Source organism: Colletotrichum jinshuiense, chromosome 10 (assembly GCF_051148585.1).
Source record: "Colletotrichum jinshuiense chromosome 10, complete sequence".
Classification (NCBI taxonomy): Eukaryota; Fungi; Ascomycota; class Sordariomycetes; order Glomerellales; family Glomerellaceae; genus Colletotrichum; species Colletotrichum jinshuiense.
This window is the reverse complement of record NC_139303.1, coordinates 2,462,990-2,480,309: the sequence shown is the minus strand read 5'-3', so window position 1 is coordinate 2,480,309 and position 17,320 is coordinate 2,462,990. Positions and strand designations below refer to the sequence as shown.

At 59.4% G+C, this 17,320-nt stretch overlaps 4 protein-coding genes across 4 annotated transcripts; 3 read left to right on the top strand and 1 right to left on the bottom strand.

The window, feature by feature from the left end:
* Positions 1-6,499: 6,499 nt before the first annotated feature.
* On the top strand, positions 6,500-10,261 carry EsH8_X_000633 (uncharacterized protein; the record flags this gene model as incomplete). The annotated part of the gene is made up of 1 exon (XM_083274721.1): positions 6,500-10,261. One exon carries the CDS (start codon positions 6,500-6,502, stop codon positions 10,259-10,261), a length of 3,762 nt encoding a protein of 1,253 aa, XP_083120113.1.
* Positions 10,262-11,344: 1,083 nt separating this feature from the next.
* On the top strand, positions 11,345-12,106 carry EsH8_X_000632 (GNAT family N-acetyltransferase; the record flags this gene model as incomplete). Its single annotated transcript, XM_083274720.1, has 2 exons — positions 11,345-11,398; positions 11,459-12,106. The coding sequence occupies 2 exons, from the start codon at positions 11,345-11,347 to the stop codon at positions 12,104-12,106; spliced, it is 702 nt and encodes a 233-aa protein (XP_083120112.1).
* Positions 12,107-13,070: 964 nt separating this feature from the next.
* On the top strand, positions 13,071-14,178 carry EsH8_X_000631 (urea carboxylase-associated family protein; the record flags this gene model as incomplete). The annotated part of the gene is made up of 3 exons (XM_083274719.1): positions 13,071-13,317; positions 13,431-13,880; positions 13,970-14,178. The coding sequence occupies 3 exons, from the start codon at positions 13,071-13,073 to the stop codon at positions 14,176-14,178; spliced, it is 906 nt and encodes a 301-aa protein (XP_083120111.1).
* Positions 14,179-14,492: 314 nt separating this feature from the next.
* On the bottom strand, positions 14,493-16,379 carry EsH8_X_000630 (uncharacterized protein; the record flags this gene model as incomplete). Its single annotated transcript, XM_083274718.1, has 1 exon — positions 14,493-16,379. One exon carries the CDS (start codon positions 16,377-16,379, stop codon positions 14,493-14,495), a length of 1,887 nt encoding a protein of 628 aa, XP_083120110.1.
* Between the last annotated feature and the right edge of the window lie 941 nt (positions 16,380-17,320).

Genomic DNA, 17,320 nt, shown 5'->3' with positions numbered 1-17,320 from the left:
AACCAAAAAAAAAAAAAGTTTCTCGTGGTTCTCCTGCAACCGGAGTGCCGCACCCTCCGTGGGCCGCTTCAGATCCCGTGCCGTCACGGCCCTGAGCGATGCGGATGTTGTCCGTGGTTCACGCAGGCCGGATGAGAACCGGAGAAGGGGGCCCCTCGACAAACTCCCTTTTGCTACCCGACCCACGGAGATGCAGTAGCGACGCAAGATCGAATCATCCTGCTCGCATCACCGAGACATACGGGAGTTGAAACAGACGCCGACATGGTGAAACCAAACACCACAGAGCCACTGAACATGGGAAAAGCCTGGCGGTGGGAGGCCCTCCTATTGCAGCCGGGCTAGAGCCTTTGCCAAAGACGTCCTGAGAAGCTGGAGGGCAACGGCATGCTGCTAAAGCAGTTCATTGGACAACAGCCGAAACGCAAATCTCACCCAACCAGCGGGAACGCGGGGGTTGCATGGCAGCACGGGTGATTTGCAAAGTGGGCGTCGGCCAATGCTGTCGTGGTAAGGTGTGTCAGCGCTGTCATTCGAGGACCAAGGTGCCACAATGGACAAAGGGCAGTGCGTGCTTGCCGTCGCCCGGTCATGGCAAGCTGAAAAGGCGGCAGATCGTTGTTATGCGTTGGGTCTGAGCGATCAGCAGGCTGATGTATGTGTGTTACTTTTCGTATCCCATCCCTTGCTGCCCTCAGACGGCCAATAACTCTGCCGTGGGGTTGTGAGCCTCCTCCAAAGGCTCAGCTCAAACAGGGGGTCGGGGAAGACCAGATGATGCAAGCTTGCGCGACGCTGCTGGTGCACCAGCCGCCAGGAAGGCTCATGATGCAGCCGGATGCCAAGTACGCGGAAAACACTATAGCTGCTGCTGCTGCTCATTGGGTTTCACGTCGATCAGCGAAATCATGGCCACGGGCTGACGATACGAATCACACCGCAGTATGAGGGTTGCGCGAGATTTGCCTGCGGCATACGGGCAATGGTTTTATTTCATTGGGGCAATGTCACCTGGAGCGGATCTTCATGCGATCTCGAGGCTGAACATGGAGACATCGGCACGCCGTTGGCGAAGAAAAAGACAAGGGTCCCGCCGAGTTTGTGACTTTCCTTTTGCCTATCTCCGTGAGGGGGTAGGGTCAAGCTTGTAAAAAAGAAAAGAAGCAAACGGAGAAACCGGTAGTCGAGAAGGCCGCGGTTGGATAAGAAGATGCCCGGCCGCAACAACCTCCTTGTCGTAATTCAACCGAGACTTGAGAAGAAGAATGGTCCGAGGTACAGGGTCCCGCAAGATGGTAAGCCTTGCCTTGCGGGTGTTCGGGCGCATTAGAATGGCAACTGAGAGTTTGAAGTCTATTGAGCAGGTTCCAGCAACCTTCTGCCGAGCCGCGCATGTGCCCGCGGTTGATCAAGCTCTGATGATTTTAACCAAACGTGTCGAGGGCCATGGGCTTTTTATTTGCCCGGAATACAGCTCAGCCCCTGCAAGTCAGAGCCTGCGAGGGGTGCGGCAAGCTTGCAACGGCTGGCGTGATGATTCGGTTGGGTTTGTGAGACAATTGGAAATGGCGTAAATTGTTAGGGAGCCAGCCCCTGATTCCTTGGTGTTGTTGATGACACGCCCCTCAATTTGCATCATGCTGCTCGTCGGCCTGCCCCTTGGAGTTTGGGTTGACACATATCGGTTTCTTTTAGCGATCAGCATGTCAACGCGCCGACGCAGGCAGGTGTTCTCTTCGGCGTGGGCACGACAACTGGGGTTGCGAGCGGCCCAGGACAGACCAGACCCTTCTTGTCTTTAAGGTTAAAGACGCTCGACGGCGGCGGCCTCAGCCTGGTCATGCAATGCAGTGTATCCGTACTATGGCACCTAGGTAAATGCAAAATGGAACCGCTGAACCGTGTGCTGGAGCTACAGCCAAAGCATGGCCTAAGATGACGAACCGAGTACATAAGCAATTAGGCGGAGCGGCAGGGCGTAGGCATGTAATAAGGTGCGGGATGCAGCCAACTCCCGTTGGCGCTAGAGCCACACCCTCGGTCCCGGCACGTTGTTTAGTAGGGAAAATTAACCAACATTAGGTGCGGGACTGAAGCTTTTCTGGGCAGCTCTGTTTTAATGCAGGCGGAGGTGACGGCGCAGAGCACCGAGGAAGACTCGGCTGCGGGGGGTCCGTAGCAGCGATACATGTCTGCGTCGCGGCGAAACGAAGGGGAGCATAGAAAATATGCAAAAGGCAGTGAGTGCTATGCGCAACTGGAAAGGGCTCGCGTGTGTTTGCTGTCAATGTCGACGATGGTTTGACTTGGAGGAGACAATGCGTTTTGGCCGTTTGTTGTTCTGGGTTGTCTGGGACAAGAACGAGCAGACGAGCAACGGGGAGAAGATCAGACTCTTCCGACGAGCGGCCAGACGAGAACGGCAACGAGCTGGGCGGCATTGTGGCGGCGGTGGTGTTTAAGGGGTTGCAAGTGATGCGAGATGAATGATGCGATGCGGTGCTTTCCGAGAGGCCGACCCGGCGATGGTGTGGCGGACATCAGATTGACTTTGGCCGGGGGAAAGATGCGATGCGGCATGGCATGACGGGAGGCGAGGTTTCCGGGAGAACTATAGTGGCGGGCTGTTCTCGACACACAATTGGACACAACGACGATGGCGGCAACGAGACGAGACGAATGAGTGAGTGAGATAGAGAGAGAGAGAGGCGGTTATCTCGACATGGACACCGGACCAGGCCAGGCCAGACCCGACCCGACGACGCCTGTGGCGGCGGCGGTGGGTGACGGAGGAGAGGCTGGCATTTGGGCGGTGCCATCATCTGCGTGCTCAGGGTCGCCCCGTGTTTCTTTTAGGGTTGTCAGGCGAAAGAATGAGACGGGCGTTGGCGAGACGGGTGATTTGTTTTGATGATAATTTCTTGTTTGGGCAGAGGCGACGAAGAGCGAGGAATGAACGGCGTGGCTGGCTCCTGCCGTAGTGTACGTAGTGCTTGTTCGAGATGTCGGAAGGAGCCCCTAGCGATGATAACGTGGTGAGACTGACTGAGAGGAGAGACGGACGGGCAAGTGCGCTACGTCGTCCCAAGACCGAACGCACGAGTACGGATGCACTGCACTGCACTGCACTGCATTGCTCTCCTTCACCTGCACCTGCCGCCTGACGGTACTCTACGCTACGCTGTCTGTGTTGCAGAGTCAGTCAGAGTTATAGAGCTCGACGACACACCATGTACCTGCAGCTTTGTTTTCCGCTAAGGCGAGGGCACCGGCACAGGCACAGGCGCAGGTACGGCACGGGCAAGTCCCTAGCCTGACTCGACCTTGTTTGTTTGGTGGGGGACAGAGAGACACAGGAGAGGGAGAGAGAGAGAATGAGAGAGAGAGAGAGAGAGTGTGTGTGTGTGTGGGTGTGGGCGTGCTGAGTACGTACCGGCTCGGCTGACTAAGGTGGGAGAGCAAGTTGAAATGAGGAAGGGAGGACGAGCGACTGGCCGTCTTCCATTCTGCTTCCTTCTTTCGGTAGGTACCGTACTTACTCCCTGCCCGTTGCCATCTCGTCGGTTCGCATATCCGTGCCTGTCGCTCTTGCTCCGTCTTGCTCTTTCTGGCGTTGCTTGCTCTTGCTCTTGGTCCTCCTTGGCCATGCCCCTGCCTGCACTTGCACTCTTTGCACATGCTCTAGCTTGCTCCTGCTCTCGCCTCGTACTGTGTCTACCTACCGGCCGCGCTTGCTTTTCCCCCTCAGATTGTGCAGAAACAGAAACGACAAGACCACCCAGCAAGGAGCATCCCCCCTCCCTGCCCACCTGCTTTGTGCCCTTCCTTCGTGCTCGCCTCCGGCCTCACACCACCACCAGATGGCCTAATATCCAATGACCCCCCAATTGGTGCAATGACGGGTCATGACTGCCGGAAAGAACCAGAGCAAGACCAAAGAGCAGGACGAGGAGAGAGCGGCATCTCCCAGCGCCCCCACCTCAAATTTGACAATTCGGCACCCCTCACCCCCTCTCGGCCCTCTCACCCCCCCCTACCAAATTGTGATTTGTTAGACAGGATGCAGCATATTTTGTCCGTGTCACTAACAGATACCACGGCAAAACGCCAGCGCCAGCGCCTGCACCAGTACCAGCACCAGCAGCACCAGGCATTAGCACCAGCACCAAACGGCTTGCCCCTGGACCCCTGCCCACCAAATGACCAGACCCCTTGCATTTTCCCTCCAGCCCAGACCAAACCAAGACAAGCCAGGAACAAGATGCCAGGGGCACGGGCGCAGGTACACTCGCAGGGGACCTCTTTTGAGTGTCCAGCCGGGGCCAATCCCGCTCCTCCCCTTCCTGTTTTCTCCTAGTGCACTCAACCCGCTCTATCGCGGGTCTCACCCAGGCTCGCCCGTCTCCAGTCGCGTCTCCAGTCCGTCTGTTTCTCCTGTCTGGTGAGCCGGCCCTCAATGAGATGATTCGCCCGTAGCGGGTGGGCACACAGGGTTTTAATGAGTCTGGAAGCTTTGCTTTGCTCTGCTTCGCTTTGCTGTTCTCTGGGCCCTGCGCAGCCGATCTTTAGGGCTCCTCTCTCGCTCCATGTAACTCTCTCACTCTCTCCTGGCCCTACTCGTGCGCGCTCTCTTTCTCTGCCTGTGAGTCTCTGGTCGTCTCGTCTCGTCTCTCGCCTCACTCCGTCAGGAAGGCGCCGTCTCCGCCGCCGCCGCCGCCGCCATCATCATCATCATCATCGCCGTGGGCCTTCACTCTCACTCTCATTCTCACTCTTACTCTCACTCTCAACCACCCTTACATAGTACCTCGCACTCTCTAGTGTACACACACACATACACGCACACACATACACACCCCCTCTGCACTACCGAGAGTGACCATTCACCCTCCGTCATTCCCACTCAACTCCCGCTACCGCTCCCAATCCATCCCAGCCCATGTACCCCCTGCCACCACCTCCCTCCACCTTTTCCATCACACCCCTCCCCCTCTCCTCCCCTCCCTGCCTTGGCCATCCGTCCCGTCGTGCAGCCTCAACCCTAGTCCCCCGTCTTAGCCCCGGTCAGACTCTCTCCTCTCCTCTCCTTGCCTCCTCCTAAACTCCCCCGTTCGTGGCTCGGATTCTCCAATTTCTGGTGCCTGTCACCCTGTCCCTGTCCAGTGTCCGCAATTCTTCTTTTCCCTCCTGGGACACTCCTTTCTCTCCCCGTCACTCCAAATCCTGACTGTCTCCAGTCCTTTCCTTCACTCGCTTGCCATTCCTTGCTCTGCTCTCCGAACCAACTCAACTGAACCCAAGTCACTCATTCCCATTTCTTCTTCTTCTTCCCGGGTTCGTTTTGTTCGCCTGTCAGTCAAGTCCAAGGAAAGGCCAAAAAACCAAGAGAGCGCCCACTACCGACCCGAGTCCTTCTTTTCCCGCTCCTCTTCTCCTTCGCCCTCTCGCGACTTTCCCTCCGAGAGCCACCCAGTCCGCCTGTCTGCTTCGACTCGCCCAAGAACCGAACGGCACTGCGAGATCCTGCACTTTTGCTGCCTTGGAACCGCCCAAAAGGAAATCGCTCGACCGGGATTGTCGAATTGCCCACCCCGACGGGACCTCTCCCTTATCAACAACGCGCGATTCAGCAATACTTCACTTCGTCCCTCGCCGCGTTATCTGCCCACCCATAGAAAAGGCTCAGGCCCAGTTCCTGAACCGCCCACGCACCACCTGCTGTCGCCGGCCCAACCTGCAGGAGACCATTGGATCCCGTGCGCGACCTCTGGACCTCGGAATTCTTTCGTTCTCTGACTGAATCGCCCAGTCACTGTTCTGTTCCCAATATCAACGCAGTCCAACGATTGAAGCACGACTCGGAGCTTTGAGAGAGTCAGAATCTATATGCGACGTTGACAGCCCGGGCACTTCCCCATCTTGCTGAAACACTGCCGACACAGCACCCTCTCTGACGAAGGTATGTTATTTTGACATGTCTGCTCCCCTTATTCCCCCCTGCTTGCCTGCTGGCCACTCACTCGGCGTTGCACATGCACTTGCACTGCCTTTGATGAATTCCTGGCCGGTCTCTTCGTCTCATGCCACTGGCTGCGACGGGGCTCAAGCACACCTTCATTGTCTCCGACGCGTTGCTGAACTCAGTCGATGTTGCCCTATGCCCAAAGTTGTCCAGAGCTGAGACCGGAAACTCGTTGTGCGTCCAAGGGTTTCTGTCAAATGTGTGCTAACCCGTTTTTGCCATGTTTGTCTAGACATCCCAACTTCAGACGCTCTCTTGGCCAATCGTCCCGAGCGCCATTGCCCGTTTCAAACAGTTCCCGCCATTTTCGTCCCAACTCCTCGGTCCACCATCCCGACCACTTTTAATGGAAGCTGTTTAATGAAGAGCACGCACCCCCGAGCTCGTTAATTCACCAAGAAGAGAACGAGGGACCTGGAAAAGCACTCGAGCCGACCGCCCTCTTCTGCTCAGCCCACAAGGCACACGATAATCACTATGAACCGATTCCGTACTAAGAAGCGCGCGAAGGATGATACCGCCGCTGCGCCAAGAGCTTCGCAGGAGTCTGACTCTCCCGCACCTTTCAGGTTATTTGGCAAAGGAAAGAAGTCGCAGGAGGAAGAGCCAAAGAAGGAGCTAGACCTCGAAAATGCCCTCCCGCCGAGCGATGATTTCCGCACAAGTTTATTAATGACAGGCCTCTCGGCTCGCTTTTCCATGCTGAGGGAACAGGATGACCCCAACACCAAGATCGGGAAGGCGAGCGACGACAGCGTCTTGTTCCCCAAGCGGCAATCGAGAATGATGGATTTTGGCTTTGGTGCCGGTGGACTTTCTGATATTGCCGAGGTCGAGTCGATCAGGAAGGAGGCCTCCTTTTCACGAATGGACTCGTACCATTCAGCGGACGGCAACTCCATCTCCGGCAGCGTCATGGATCGCGCCAAGCCCGGAGAAGGCAACAATCTGTTTGGCGGTCGCCAGAAGGTTTACAAGCTCCCCTCGGGCTCTGCATCTAGCAAAAACCTCGATGGTGGCGGCATGAGTGGCCGAGTTCTCTACGACGACGACATCTCCAAGTCGGCTTTCCAGAAATGGAGGCAATCCGAAAAGTCAAAGATGTCCTTCGACGACGAACAGGACATGCCGCAGTCGAGCCTTGACCTCCCGCGTTCCGAGTCACCGCCGCCCCCGGGCTACAACCGCAAGAGGGAGACCAACTCAACAACATCATCCACACCATCGCTGGGTCGGAACTCTACCGCAGCAACATCCGTCATGTCCCAGCCAACCTCTTCGGCCAAGGACTGGCAGTCTAGCGTCACAGCACCTAGTTCTGCCTCGGGCACTCCCCTCCTTGACCGAAGTTTGACTCGTACACGACGCCTCTATGAGACTGGGCTGAACAATGACCTCCAGGAACATCAGTCTTCAGCTTTGTCACGCATGGACACCTTATCGCGGCAGCGAACTCTCGGCACCAGAACACCCGATCTCCAGAACGGGACGTCGCCAACCAGTGGCCTCTTTGGTGACCGTTTCGGCGACAGGAGGATCCTGGCAAAGGGTAGCGCCCCCAACCTGCGATCTATAGGCTCGCCGACAGTCACATCCCCTGGTGCACCGCCCATGGATCTGGGGATTAAAATGCCTGCGAACCCTGAGTCCAAGCCTGCTTTTGGAGGCACGCCGCCATTGAGCCCGCCCATCAGCGAAGGCGAGGAGAACTCCATTCTCCCCACCGATCGTGGCAAGGCTACTGCCATGGGACTGTTCCAGAAGCCCCTCCACTCATATGACGAGTCGAGGTACGCCCAAAGGCAACTGCAGCTCCAGCAGGGCCGCGAGACACCAACGAACAGATTCCGCACCGAATCCAACGCCTCCCATACCACCGGCCGATCACGCTCATCTTCATCGGCCCAAAGGCAGCCGATGGAGAAGCCCGAGCCCATCGTTCAGATCGAGCCCACCGTGAAGGAGGAGGAAGCTGGGTCGATCTACTTCAATGATAGGGACGAGGTGACGAGTGACGATGCCTCGAGGCCGCCTGCAGCCGCCCGCGGCGGGAGCAGGCGACCGGCCGACCGTGACCACCCGGCCTTTAGAGACTCTGCTGTACCGACTCCGCTGTCACTAGGCTCAGTAGAGCCTTCGCCAGTCTCCGATCAGCCCTTCCCATCCATAGCCGCCGAGGCAATGGCCTCACCTCAGGATTCTCCCACCCTTCCTATGTCGGCAGGCCTCAGCGGCATGGTCCGCCAGCACCTCCGAACCGACAGTGCCACGTCGTCTCTGTACGGCTCAGCACCGCAGACGTCGAACTTTGTCTCTCGTTTCCCACTCGATCCATATGATCCCAAGTCTATGGCGGATATGGGAGTCATGGCTAACCCATGGGAGGTCCAGTCACCTGATTGGACATCGCCGTCGTTCAACGAACAGGTCGATTACGAGCAGAAGAGCCAGCCTGCGCCGCAACTCCGCGAGAGTGCACGTTCGGAGGCTCAGTCCGTATCAGAGCGCAACACTGGCTCGAGCACCGAGATGGAGAAAGAGCACGATGAGTTTGCTAGTCAACTGGCAGACGGCGCCCGCCGGGTTCGCGAGCGACTCACGTCCTATGTAGAGTCGGATCGTGACAGCCGGTCCCTCTCACCTCACACCATTGACCGCACTCGGGAGCCATCTCTGCCCCGCCCCAATCCACTGGGGATCCTGAGGCAAAAGACGAGCCGAGGCTCCTTGATCGACCGCAACCGGGAGAACCGCCAGGACAGCCAGCACTCCAAGGCCATCAAGATGCTTGGTCTTGCTTCTTCGACAATCAGCAGTGCACCCAGCCCGAACAAGCCTAGTTTCGAGGAGGAGGACGAACCTCCATCCCCGGTTCGCGAGGAAGTCGAGAAGCCGGCAATCCCCAGATCCGAAACAGCACCTGTCCTTCCCACGCACGAGGACAAGAGCGACGAAGCCATGCACGCCGGATTGCGGGCCTTCAGGCAAGCCAGGAAACAGTTGATGGAATCTCAACGGAGTCCCTCGGCAGTCCCCATGCCCGGCCAGATGCCCGGCTCGACTGTTGGGCCCATGGTGGGCCCGCCGGCGTCGCGGACCGCACCGACCCGTGACCGCGCGACTAGCCAACGTTCGTCCTCCCGCGAGCAGCGGCCGCCTCCCATCACCTACCAACAGCGGTCACCAAGCGAGGAGCCACAGGCCGGTGCCACAGGCCGAGCCGCGTCCCGGCCCCCCTCCCGGACGGAACGCGACCGCAGCGGCTCGGAAACAAGCAACGGCGAGAGGTCTCAACGTCCTGCCCGGCTTCGTACCGCCTCGTCTCCGTACGAGGAGCGCGGCATGGCACTCAGCCCCAACGGGCCGCCGTCCGCTCGGCCCCCAATGTTGCAGTCGCCGGGCCTTCCCGGTACCAACATTCGTCGGTCGCCCATCATGCCTCCTCAGCCATACCCGTCGGGGGCTCCTCAAAAGCCGCTTGACCGATCGGCCTCGTCTGGCAATCTGGCTGTTCAGTACCGCCGCCGAGGGCCTGATTCTGGACAACCCTCCCCAATCTCCCCGATCGCCCCAATCCCCTCGCCTTCTATCCCCGCTAGCCAGTCTACGCCCTCATTCGTTCCTTCCCGTCGGCCTTCCGCACCTCCTATGCCCTCGCCGGCAGCCGAGGCTGCTCCCACCAGCCGCCTTGACGAGTCAATGAAGCGAGTGGTACGGAAGAAGGACATCTCCGAGCCGACTTTTGTGTCGTCCACCTCGCGTGTCCCCACTGTAGCCCTGCCCGAGACTTCGGAGTCGCGCTCTCGGAGTGGTTCGCGCTCTCGGTCCGGCAGCATTCTTGGTGCCGCTGCTTCGACGCCGAACCTTCACGCCAGCATGCACGCTCATGCCAACGCTCCTCCCGTGCCTCCCATCAACCCTAAGCGCCGCAACGTGATTGGATCGTTCATGGGCCGGAAGGGGGATGAGGAAATGGGTGCCAGCTCTCCTCACCTGCCTTTTGCACCACCGCCGATGCCCAGCGACCGTGGCGGAGACAGCCACAGCGCGTTCTCGGTGAGCGACGAGGAGGATGGCCCTGGTAGCCAACGACGCAGACTCCGCAAGACAATCAGCGAGGCGAACGGCATGAACATGCGGGCCCGGCTCAACAGGGGCAACAGCCCCCCTCACATGCCTGCGCCCACGGCGATCCCCAGCGGCCTCAACAACGGCGGCATGCCCGGCGGCATGATCTAAAACTTTGTCATCAACCGGCCACGGTGCTCCCCCTTATCTACTTCTAATTATCTCTCATTATTACTCAAAAGGATGGTTGGGAGGGGAAAAAGAGAGAATATGGTCATTACGAATCTACGAAACGGTTTCTGTCTTTTTGCCCTGGTTTTTATTTCATTTCACCCACGCGCACTGGTACTGTGGCCGTGTGCGGTTCCTATTGTATATTTCTTATTCTTCCTCGCTCATTCACTCTGGCCGACGCACTCATGTGCTCGGTCTTGTTTATTTTCGGCTCCTGGACAGAGCCTTAATTGGGCGGGATACTGTCTTGCGCGATGAGCTTGAATGCGTTTGGTGGCGGGCCTGGCGTCTACCGCGTGCAGGATTCGGACAGCAGGAGGAAGCCGGGCTTGCGTGGTGGTTTATACTTTGAAGAATACCAGAATATTTCGATATCGTGGCTAGGCTGGTTGGTGGGCAAAGGCCGGGGTTGATATACCATGTATTAGAGTGTAGTTGGAGCAATTAAAACCTTTAGGATGAACACTCGATGCTTTTTCTTCGTGAACCATGAATTAACGCTGGCATGATGAGTATTTCTGAGCAATTTTGCCCAGGTCCTCCAGACTTTGGCTGGGGCGAATCTCGGATGCATCCTGGTAGACGGAGTAAAGTTACCTTGGAGCTTACCCAACTAGACGGTCATGCCGCAGGCGTTGGGGAGGATCGGCGGATAAGCACGGCAATGCGGGGGACCAGTTCGGCCCGGAATGCCGGCCGGACTGGCCTGTAAAAACGGCGGGCGCTCACTCCCGCAGCAGTAGCCATTCGCGGGAATCTGGCCAGCATCTCCTCACCTTGCCCGCACCATTAAATACAGTCGTATCTCAGTCCTGTCCCGAGCCAACACTGCACACATTCTAGACCTCTCAAGCCGATCTCATCAGCGAGCCTTCATCCTAGGTACCTTACCTGAAGTAGGCTTTAGGCACCCAGACACCACCCCAAAAGAACCGTTTGCGCCACGCCGTCAGAGATCCTACGTCAAGCCCGCCGTCGTCTCACTTAGCCAACCTACCGCGAGCCGCATTGTGTTGAAACATGGCCTTCATTCGCTCCTACAGGCCGTCCGACTTCGAGGCGACGGCGCACATCGTGCGTCTCGCCACCTCGCCCCGCGACCCCTCTTGACCGCCACGGCTGACTGTGCACCAGTGTCGCGCCACGCTCCCGCCGTCCCTCGAGCGCTCCGAGGCAGCGACGCGGACGGCGCCGTACCTGTGGACGCACCAGTACACGCTCCTGTCCCCGGCGACATGCCACATCCTCGACGACGGGGAGGGCAACGCGGTGGGGTACTGCATCGGCTGCCCCAACGTTGACGACTTCGCTGAAGCGTACCCGCGGTACGTCAAGGAGGTCCTCGAGGCCTCGGGCGAGCTGGCCGGCCGGAGGCCCAAGAGCCTGGCGGCCAAGGCGCCGTGGAACCTGCCCGAGACGGGCGAGGTGAACGAGGAGGCGCTGCTGCAGCAGGCCTGGAACCCGGCCTGGCTGGTGCTCGACGACGACAGGAAGGAGCTCTGGGGCGCGTGGAAGGGGACGATGCACATCGACCTCCTGGAGCCGTGGCAGGGCAAGGGGTGGGGGAGGAAGCTGATTGAGAGGTTCGTGGGCAGCCTGAAGGAGGCGGACGGGCAGAAGGGCGGCGGGGGGGAGGGGGCGCCGAGGCTGTACGGGAAGGGCGTGCATATCGGCGTCGGCGGCGAGAACGACAAGGTCGTGCCGTTCTACGAGAAGCTGGGCTTCCGGGTGTACCCCACGGGCGAGACGGGCTCGATCTGGATGGTGAGGGACATTGAGTAGTCTGGGCGGTTCTGGGAGCGCGCGGCGGCGGATGAGGTTGTGATGCGGTTCCAGACACAGAGGTCATCTATCGCCGGACTGGGGCATGGAATACCGCATTTTGCATCTGCCAGCTGTCACTTTTCTCGTCAAATATTCCCACCAAGTGTAAAAGAAGATGCCAATCGGCTTCGGTATGCGACTGGACTCTTCCTCTCCACCGAGCTGGTCCGATCGTGGCCCACCATTCTATCCCTTGCGGATAGGGATACTTAGCCAACCTTGACACCGCATCTTCCAAGCCTTGTTGGCTCAGTGGTAAAGCGTCTCACTAGTAATGAGAAGATCGGCGGTTCGATTCCGCCACGAGGCATTCTACAATCTCGAGACGGGTCTCCCGTCTACCATCCTTTTTGTGTTTTTGTGTTTTTGCCAATCTGAATGGAAGTTCCTTCGTTGGCGGGCGGGCTTACTTACTCCTATCATACCCAATCGGGCAAGTATGGCAGCCAGTCAGCAACGTCTAATTTTGCTGTGCATACTCCGTACTGAATGTGAATGGTCTCTTGAACTGGCCCGGCTGCAGAAACGGGTTGCATCGCCCGCGCGGTACGTATATGTAATATGCCTCACGCTTTTGCTTCGGACAAGGATCTCGCGACTTCGCAAAAGTCCCGTTTTGGAGTTACACAGCTGATAAGAGACGCTGCCCGTAGTCAAACCCCGGAGTCATGAGGGTGGAGATGCGCCGAGGAGCGGCATCGGCGTCAACTCATCGTCGGAGTCTCTTGCGCTTGCTCCCTGGCCTTTACGTAAGGATTCATGCGGGGTTCATCCCGACGATATCTCTTTATTAACGGTCGATCCGGGACCTCGCAACTGAGCCGTGAAGCCTTCTTTTTTTTCCTTTTTCTTTCCTTTCCTCCTCCCGTCAATCTTTGCTGCCCCGCCCAACGTTGCTTCGCCATTAGAGCAAGGAGCCATAATGTCCGCTTCCGACATCGACCCCGCCCAGCGCCTCAGGGATCGGAAGCCCATCCCGAAGCCCGTCCCGGCGTACCTCCCGACGGCCGGCTCGGTGCTCACGGTCGACAAGGCGTTGTACGAGTCCGCGCAAAAGGCGCCGCGCGTCCTGATTGAAGAGTTCACCCTGCCCATCCGCTCCGGCAAGGCGTGGAAGGCGCCCGCCGGCTCCATCGTCCGGATCAGCACACCGGAGGGCCCTCAAGTGGGTAAGTAGTCACCGGGCCGAAACCGACGCTCCCTTCTCTCTCTCTCTTTTCTCTCTTCCCTTCTCCATCTCTCCCTGTGCCGGACACCGCGGGCTCACACCCAGGGGCCCCAGGCGACCTCAACATCTGGAGCGCGCACAACCCGCGCGAGCGCTTCTGGGCGAGCCGCACGAAGCAGCTGCACGCGAGCCACGTCTCGACGGGCGACCGCCTCTGGTCGAACCTGCCGTACATGCGGCCGCTCGCGACCATCGTCGCCGACTCGCTGGCGTGGTACGGCGAGGACGAGCACGGCGGCCGCGTGCACGACCTGCTGGGCACGCGTTGCGACCCGTACATCAACACCCTGCTCAGCGGCGGCTCCTACGACTTCCAGTGCCACTCCAACCTCACGCGCGCCGTGCTGCCCTTCGGCCTCAACGAGGGCGACGTCCACGACGTCATCAACCTGTTCCAGGTCACCGGGCTGGACGACCAGGGGCGCTACTTTATGAACCCGTGCCCCGCCCAGGCCGGCGACCACATCGAGTTCCTGGCCGAGCAGGACCTGCTGATGGCCCTGAGTGAGTTTGTTCCTTTTCCTTTTGTTTCCTTTTACCCCCCGCCCGGGGCGGGATTCGGATCTGGCCAGGCTAACGGACGCGGGTGGTAGGCACTTGCCCCGGCGGCGACCTGTCCCTGTGGGGTTTCGGCGAGGACAGCGAGGAGGAGATGATCAAGTGCTGCCGTCCGCTCAAGGTGGAGGTATTCCGCCTGGAGGACGAGGGCCTCTTGCAGCGTGGCGGGTGGAAGCCCGCCGAGGTGTCGCCCTACAAGGGGCGGCACGGCATGAACATTCCTCTGGGAGAGGCTCGAAACTGAGTTTGGCGGGGCATGGCAGCTGGAGCTTGCGTAGTGAAGCACACCATCGGGGGGTTATCATGGATGCATTACTGGTCGTAGATATAATGAGATCTAATGCTCCTGCTCGCAATGCTTCGGAATGACGAAGGGACACTGAACAATCCCGAGAACCCCTTCTACACCCAGTGATAAAGTGGTTGCGCCTATTATCAAAAAACTTGGCCATTGAAATCCACCTTGGGACACATCTATTACTTTGAATCCGCCCTGTGGTATATTTGGAACTGTACGCCGAAATCCATCACCCGCCCACGGTCTCTCATGCTCGTTGCTCATCCCTTGAATCCTGTACGCCTCTTGATGCCAAAATAAGACTGGTCCCGCTGGATCGGCAGAGCCGCCGGCAGCAGCCCGACATGATACGGGTTGTCCGGGTCGACCCCGAACACGACCGCCGCCGAGCTTTGCCCCCGCATCGTCTTCTCGTCGGCGGCGCAGCTGCCGTACAGCTCCTGGTCCCACCACGAGCCCCTGACGGCGTTCGCGACGGCCAAGAAGGTCGCCGGCCGGAACGGCAGCCCTCGCGCCTTGCTCCGCCAAATGTCCAAGCAGCTCGTGACAAACACGATCGTCAGCATGGCCAGCATGACCCACAGCACAGCGGTGCGCACAATGTACACGTCCTCGGCGACCCTCGTCACCACGGGCACCGTCGCCGTGCCGAAGTAGCCCGCCGTCGAGATGGCGGCGATGGACTGCGCGATGTTGCTGAAGAAGTGGCCCCAGTCCCGCGCCGTCGGGATCGAGTACAGCGCGTCGAGCGTCTTGTCGACGATGGCCATCTCCTGCACGAACATCCACCACGGCAGCGCCGTCATGTAGTCGCCCAGCGCGTCGAGCGCCGCCGTGTCCAGCGCCGTCGTGTTGGCGCCCGCGCCGCCGCCGCCGCCGCGGCACTCCGTCATGAGCGTCCCGTTGAAGGTGCACGCGCCCACCTCCCACGAGAAGTCGGGCGCGCACTTGCTGAGCGAGAGCCAGTGGCCCTCGGGCGTCCGGACGATGCTGGTGTCGTTCGGGCGCGCGTCGGCCCCGAGGGACGCGTACGCGCCCACCGAGATGAAGTACGTGGTGCCGCCGACGGGGAGGTTGTTGATGGAGCCGTCCGCCCCGCTGTTCCAGAGGCGCAGCCTCTGCGATTCCGAGTCGCCGGGGTCGACGTCGATGACCAGGCTGCTCGAGTCCGGGAGGGTGAAGGTGTACGTCGTGTTCGGCCCGTTGGGCGCCGCCGTGTACGGCACGTCGAGCGCCGCCTCGCAGTTGGCGTCCCAGTGGTACAGCACGAGGCCGTGGTACGTCGTGTTGACGTGGAAGGTGAGGTTGTGCGTCGGGATGGGGCCGATGATGCCCGAGAAGACGTCGACGAGCGCGCTCTGGCTGATGATGTTGCCGGCGAAGGTGTACATGACCTGCGACAGGAACTCGTCGTTGCCGTCGAGCGTCTGCGTGAAGTTGCCCCGGCCGTCCCATCCCATCGCGCTCGCCAGCCGGGTCGTTGACGACTGCTGCCCGGGGGCCAGGACCGGCAGCCCCACGACGCCGGACCCGCTGACGTTGTGGTAGTACACGCCGGTCGAGAGCATCAGCGTGCCGACGGGGACGAGGCTTATCCGGACGACCATGAGGGCCGCATGCATCGCGGCGTACCACCACGAGTACTTTGCCAGGACCCAGAGCGTCCACACGGCGGAGTCGTCGCCGATCTTGTCCAGGTCCGAGAGGAGGACGGGCCGCTGCGCCGCGAGGGCGAACAGGCGCAGACTGCGGAAGTCGTGCATGATCTGCTGCACCAGCATGCCCGCGGGCGCCAGCACCGCCGAGAGGAGCAGGCCCGAGTACAGCTGGTCGACCACCAGCGAGCCCGGGGTGCGGAAGACCCGCCGCTCCGCGTACGAGCTGTCGACCGCCGGCCCCTGGTACGACCAGACGATGGCGGCGACGGTGACGAGGATGTATAGGAATATGCACGCGATGCTGATCTTGAGAAGAACAAAGTCGCGGGACCGGAACATGCGCTCCGCCGTGGCGCTCGAGTCCTGGTGCTGCTGCTCATCGGGCGGCGGAGACCCGCTCTGCGGGACTGGCTTCGCGGCCGGGGCCGGGGCCGGGTCCTCGTCGGCAGCCTCCCGTTGTAGAGAGCTGTACTCGGCTGTGTGGGCCATTGTGAAGAAAATCCTGGCCTTTCAGCCACCAATAACAGTTTAAGGTGCAACGGAATTGGCACACGAGCAGCATGCGAGCAAGGGGGACGCCTCGCCTTTTGTATTATTTTGCGGCTTTCTGGAATCCTACTGCATACGGACACGGACACGGAATCAGCCCTGCCCGGCACAGGACACTGCAAGTCAGCTCCCAATATCGTTGCCTGTTCGAACTTTTACGCGCTTCCCGTTCGGGAAGGGCTGCGTCGGGCTGAGGACATTAGTCTGACAGGGCCCGTACGGATTGGCCCCCAACGTCACACTCCCCCCCCCGCCTCCCGAAGCGTGGATATGCATAACACCCGGCCCCTGGTGGTAGCTTGGCGACAAGCCACTCAGCCCTGCATGCGCGCCAGATCGGACTATTAATATGTTCGTCGGCCGACAGTCTGCTGTTTGGGAACCCTTTGGCTGGCGTCCGTTTGCCAAGTTCTGAGTCGTTGGATCCTTGAAAGCGGCGGCATGCGCGAGAGCGGGGCCCTGAACCGCGGCACCACAAGCATCCGGGGTCTTTAGAATGTTACGGAAGACAGAAGCTGAAAGAGTGCAAGTGTTACGAGCAACCCTATTCATTAAAATACGACCTGGACTTCTTTGCAGTCGTCAGAATAAGACCACCTGCAAGCCTGCCGAGGCAGAGGTTGGTGAAGGGAAATGCATCTAGACTTACGCGATGAGACTTGTGACTCACTATACATTGCATGTGAGCTCAAGGCCCAGAAAAACAACACGCGTTTTGCCGCTGACTCTTATTCCCAGTTCAAAACCACTGCACATGCCATGCATCACTGCGTGCGCCGATTGGCCTCTTTAGACACTAACTGCCATACTGCGTTCTCTGGTGTTGTTTTCATAGCCGCTCAGCTTTCCTGATGTTCGTTCCTAGGGTACTTTGAGAATTT